This window comes from Ceratina calcarata, unplaced genomic scaffold (genome assembly GCF_001652005.2).
Source record: "Ceratina calcarata isolate Rehan_Ccalc_2016 unplaced genomic scaffold, ASM165200v1 scaffold579.2, whole genome shotgun sequence".
Lineage (NCBI taxonomy): Eukaryota > Metazoa > Arthropoda > Insecta > Hymenoptera > Apidae > Ceratina > Ceratina calcarata.
Genome location: NW_017177008.1, coordinates 2350 through 8126, shown reverse-complemented (window position 1 = coordinate 8126; position 5777 = coordinate 2350). Strand labels below are relative to the sequence as shown.

The 5777-nt window shown below is 36.3% G+C and overlaps 3 protein-coding genes across 3 annotated transcripts in view; all 3 read right to left on the bottom strand.

Annotated features, from left to right (window-relative positions):
* Positions 1–1946: 1946 nt before the first annotated feature.
* Positions 1947–3702, bottom strand: Nf-YC (nuclear factor Y-box C). The gene is made up of 5 exons (XM_018032381.2): positions 3495–3702; positions 3199–3331; positions 2648–3112; positions 2325–2498; positions 1947–2232 (listed from the first exon to the last, which is right to left on the bottom strand). Exons 1-5 carry the CDS (start codon positions 3515–3517, stop codon positions 2059–2061), a joined length of 969 nt encoding a protein of 322 aa, XP_017887870.1. The 5' UTR covers positions 3518–3702; the 3' UTR covers positions 1947–2058.
* A 324-nt stretch (positions 3703–4026) lies between these two features.
* Positions 4027–5777, bottom strand: part of LOC108629624 (intraflagellar transport protein 52 homolog) — a 4078-nt gene continuing 2327 nt past the window's right edge. Inside the window, exons 5-6 of the mRNA XM_018032392.2 lie at positions 4624–4872; positions 4027–4397 (exon numbers count right to left, since the gene is read on the bottom strand). Of these exons, the coding sequence (XP_017887881.1) occupies positions 4128–4397; positions 4624–4872 (519 nt within the window). The 3' untranslated portion in view covers positions 4027–4127. The remainder of the gene's footprint in view (positions 4398–4623; positions 4873–5777) is intronic.
* Positions 5257–5749, bottom strand: LOC113464887 (intraflagellar transport protein 52 homolog). The gene is made up of 2 exons (XM_026817445.1): positions 5480–5749; positions 5257–5403 (listed from the first exon to the last, which is right to left on the bottom strand). Exons 1-2 carry the CDS (start codon positions 5607–5609, stop codon positions 5291–5293), a joined length of 243 nt encoding a protein of 80 aa, XP_026673246.1. The 5' UTR covers positions 5610–5749; the 3' UTR covers positions 5257–5290.

Genomic DNA, 5777 nt, shown 5'->3' with positions numbered 1-5777 from the left:
GGTAAGTTCAGCCCTAGCTACGTGTGCGAGATGTCTTTTTCCCTCTTTCTCCTCCTCGTGCACGTGTGTGTAGGGATGGAGGTTTCTCCTGTGCATACACGTCAAGGGGACTCGCTTAGGTAGGTAAGTATGCCTGTGTGTATGTATGCTTGTATCTTATGTTAGCTTATAGGGGGTGTGCGATTCGGAAGTGTCAGGTCGCTTCACCGATATAATTTACTGCCTTTAAAATGAATACTTAAGAAGGTGAAACTTTTATGATTACACGAGTAGAAAATCCCTGTCTTAGTAGAAGCAGTAAAATCATTGACAAATAGGAGAATGAACGCCGATACCGATCGGTCATTCCCGACAGATTTCTTGCTACACACATTAAATTCCCAATGTAAATTTGATTAATTCTTTAAGCGAGGAAAGAATTTATTAAGATTTCATTGATCTATAACCAGACCTGAACGTAACTTGTAGCAATGATTAATTTTTAATTCTTTGCAACAGTAGCATACCAATTGTTTCACGAATCATTTTTCATATTAATTAAAACGATCTGTTAAATTGTAAGATGCATGTTTCTTCAAGTGAAACGCGTTTCTTTAACGAAATTGGAGAGTCATTAGAACAAGTCATTGAAGCAATCAGTTTTGTGAGACAGTCGCGAGAGTCGTTCCTTAATTAACTGGGATGTGCATTAATCATAAATTGGACGACAAGGCTAATTTTCGGACACCCTGTGTGCATGTAACGCAGGCGCAGGCAGCTGTCACCTTACACCCATGGAGGAGGCATGGGCTGCGGCGGCCATTCTCAACTTATCTCTAGGATCTTTGTAAACATGTCGTGAAATCCGAGTATTCCGGCAGTGGCGTAGATCGCTAGGTGGAAGGACCCAGGTCGAAGCGTTCCCCATGGAAGAATTAAAATCTCCGGCTGGGTACGTTAGTACGTTCGAGACTGCAACATTGCGTGCACATGGTCTCCCTGGCAACGTCACTAAATGGAGCACGTCTTTGTGCCATGCTAATAAAAGGACCTCAGGAGCTGCCACCATCTTCTTTGTCTCTCTTATTGTTAGTCTTCCTGCTTGGGGCACTTATGGTGCCGCTATTCTTTGCTGCTTTAAAAATAATACTTTGATAGTTCTAGTAAAAATGTCTTTTATTTAAAAATTTTCTAAGGTTTTACAAACTACTTTTTATCCACTTTTGTCAAGCCTAATTCATCCATATTATTGTAAAAATAATTATTTAATACATGTGTAAATGTTATTCTTTAGTATAGTAGATTGGAACAAAGATCAAGAAGATTAGATATCTTAATAAAAATGAGTGTACCTATTTTCACGAAGGATTTTTCATTTTTTACTATTTAACAAATTACATATATCCTGCAAAGTACATGTACTTCTCTAAATCGCAATAACGATTGAATGTTAAAAAACCAATTGGCGTAAAGGAGTAGACAAATATTTCGCAATGTGTATTTATTATTACGTGACGTTTCAAGATTGTTGAAGTCTCGGAGCTTCGAGACTTGCCAGACAAGAACCGCAGCAACGTGTAACATAATACAAGTTGCACCAGCCAGACCTAAGCTCAGCCATGCGAACCAGCAAGCGGCTAAGGAACGCGACGTACGAATCAGATTACATCTTGCGTTGGCTGCTTATCTTTATTCTTCACTTTATCTCGCTTCAATTCACCTCATTTCGCTTCAGTGACAACCCTTCGATCGGCGTCTTATAACCGTCTTGCGATATAATGCTCGTCCTTGGAGAAAGCTCTCCAAACACTTTTTAAACGATCCATTTTTTACAGGCATTTAAAATTCAATCGTTCAGTTCACACGTATTTCACAGCCACGAGTAAAAACACAATTTTGTAATATTATAACGTTCGTCTTTTCTTTTACGCCGAACGATAAGGATAAAATTTGATAAAACGCTTGTCTTAGATATAATTTAAAAAAATTTTATTTCTTACCATACAAGCTTATTTTTACTGTTCTCATTCGATTTTCTGTGTTTAGAATCATTTTACTAAACTTACAATTAATTAACAGTTACTCATTGTCAGTTCCGCTGGTTTGTAGAAAGACTGGCGTTTGAGCACCTTGCGCAACCTGTATCAGCTGAGGTTGAGCTTGTATAGGGGCTGTTTGTATGATGATCGGTTGATTGCTTCCACCTTGAACCTGCATGCGAATCATCTGGAGTTGTTGAGGTGTTAACTGTATCTGAAATAACACGCGAATTTTTTAAAGATCAGGATGTAAATAATAAGACTGAAAATTTGTTCATAGAGTTAATGGTTAAGAAAAACACGTACTGGTATTTGCTGAATTTCTCCGCTAGGTGTTACGATTTGTTGTACAATTTGTATTCCCCCTGTTTGTGTAGTAGGCGTCTGTTGAGCCTGTTGTAATTGTATAATCTGCTGGCCGGATGTTTGTTGAGGAGTTTGCACCGTTACAGTCTGCGCTGTAGTTGCAGCGGTACTGTCCTGTAAACACGAAATGAGTTGATATATTTTAAGGGGGTATGAAGTCTAGACCAGGATCGATAAGAGTTCGAATGTTTTTAAAAGCCCGATAATAAGTTTGGCAAACCCTGGTCTAGCTCTTTGATGTCACTTTGCAATGTAATATATACCTGATCTACAGGACTGCACGTGATAGTTTGTATTTGTCCAGCAGAGGGTTGTACTATTTGTATAGGTTGCGCGGTTGTGTTACCACTCGTTACATTTTGGTTGGCAGAAGCCTGTTGCTGCGCTAATTGGAAGTAGTAATGTACTTGATCTGAGTTCATGGCTGTACGTACAGTGCTTTCAGTCTGCGCTTTACTTTGTTTCAATTCATCCCTAGGCACTATATCAATTAAAAAATCGAACTGATCATACTTGGTTATTGCCATTGCTATATCATTTCGTTGAAGAGTACGCCTTTTATTATCTTCCGTATGCACCCACGCCCTCAATGTTAACTCGTGTATAAAAATTTCTGCTGCTTTAGAGAAGAGCATAGGAGCTTCTGCGCTTATCATCTTCACGTCTCCATCTAATTTCATTATCTTTTTTATCCTGGCTAAAGGCAACGATTGTGTTTTTAGATCCATCTGTAAATTAAATGGGTATTGATAATGGCTATAGGATACATTCAATATCTATGAAACACACACAATGTGTCTGATCTGTTACTCACAGTAGTAATCTTTTTTATCTCCTCTGTAACTTTTGGCCAAAACTGAGTCAAGGCTTGTTGAGCTTCAGAAGACCCAGGTGAAGCGATTTGAAGATCTCCATTTGAGTCACCTTCAACTTCGCTATCCTGGTTACTGTATAGTAATAACAATGAATAATGCTTATTTGTATTAAAATGTTATTATTTATTCAATACACGTATTTTATGTTTTGTGAAATATTTCCAACCTCAATCTTCTTCCAGAGTATTAAAAATATACATAACCTAACAACTTAGATGTAAACAATCTTACTTACGCGTTTACGAAGAATACAGACATCTTTTAATAACTATTTTTAGATAGAATAATATAATATAATATTCTTTAATTTACAAAAATCATTTTGCACTTAAGTTTCCAAATGAATGCCACACGTTCCAGTTTGTTGTCAGTAAAATCAGTAAAATTCTGAACAAAGTAACAAAGCTATTGTTTGCATGGGTCGAGTCTAATGTATATCCATCTAACGGCGTGCGGCGGAATTATAAATACGAATACAGGAATACAGTCACCAAAAATTCAATAATACTGTGCATCCTCCATATATACACGTTTATATACACATAAACAAAATAGTAATACACGTTATTTACAATTTGACCAGAGATGACGAGGGAGATTGCTCATGAACCCGTTTTACCGTTATTTTAATGCGAACTCTAACGGCGGAAGTCCGGACCGTACATGTACTTCGAGAGGAGTAATGGTAGTGAGAATGAGAGAGTACATACTTTTTGATCGCATATCTCGTTCTCACTAACATTTCTCCCCTCGAAATATGTATACGATTAGGACTTCCGCCATTAGAGGCGGTGCTTCATAACGGTCAAAAATCGGCTCAGGTAAACGGGCTCATGAGCAACTCCTCATCTCTGACTTTACAATCATTTCACTCATGCATAGCTTTGTAGCTGCAGATACTTTGAAATACTGCATTTAATACTTCTTTGGCTGTATGTGTCTCAGAATTACTAATTCTAATGATACTTCCAAACTCTCGAATATAATGATCCAATTCCACGTCTTTTAATAGACTACTTGTTGCCATATATTTATTTGTCAATTGGGATAACTTCAATAAATCAGAACTGAACGCCTCGTCCAGATCGAATAGTTCCAATGCCGGCGGTGGTAATTCTTGGAAACTCGGTGGAAACACCTTCAACATTTTTGTATTGTAACTCTAATTCTAAACATTTGATTAATATACGCGAAGACAGCTAAATGGTACATCAAAATATTTGGCTTAAAACTGTTTCCAGTATTATACGTATTTCCTGAAATAGACAAAATTTTCAACTGAAAAGCTTTTTTATACAGTAAATAAACCTGATATTTAGATGATATCGTTTAGCTGGTTCACTCTGTATAAAAACATATTTTACCGAAGCTTGAGTAGCCGGTAATGGAGCTTCGAAGTGTGGTGGAATTAGAGTAAGTGGTTCATGCTTTATATCTAAAACTTCAAAGGCTTTTATACAGGCTGGTACCATATCCAAGTTTACTGAATAAAATTGATGTTTAAACAATTTGCTGTACTCATGAGGATTGTCCATTATATCCATATCTTGAGTACACACTTTTGGATTGTCTGCTTGCTGTGTTATATCTGGGATAAAATTGTACTCCCAAAACTATATAAATGATATTATTAGTAATAATAAATTAAATGTAAACAGTTAATATGACTCGGAAACTTACATCAACATCGTCGAAGTGAGATTCTTTGATCACAAGATCTTTGGATTCGAAAAAGTCAAAAATCATTTCCCTTAAAGAATCATTCTTTTCTTTCTCAATATACATGTCTGTTAACATTCTCGATGAACCTAAGACAAGCAATTTTCCGCTATTGTCTTGATTGCAATGGTAAGCACAAATTGGTCTGTTTATTGGAATGGCAATCGAGCCAGTGGATAATGCAACTATCGATGGTTGTGCCACATTTAAAGTTGCACCATACGGATATAAAAAATTAATCTCTCTGAAACAAATTAAAAATCGCAATGCTACTTTCATCCAACAATTAATTCAATTTCATAGTTAAGCTGTTTACGTGTATTCATCGCGATTTCTCGAGAAGATTGATTTATTTGACATCCCTTGAGAAATTAAACACTCCTTTGGATGCATTGTCTGACTATAACTCATGCGTATTACACTATCTAAAAATGAAATAAGTAATCGAAGTATAATATTTCATGTCATTTCCGTTTAAAAAATTGTACAATATAGATATACCATTGTTGACCATTATACCAAACTCTTCTAATAAAAAGTTGACGTTAGTATTTGATTTTTTCTCGCCACCTTCACCAAGCATAACTAAAACGTGTCCACCAGAATTTAAGAACGTTCTAATAGCGTTCATTTCTAATTCTGTGAATCTATTTTGTGGACCAGGCAATACCAATACTTTCCCCGTTGATAACGATTTCTCCGTCAATACATCGTTATTTCTAAAGTATAATCATTGCATTATGGACCAAATTACATTACAAGAATTTTTTATTGAATTAATACGGCATTACTCGACGAA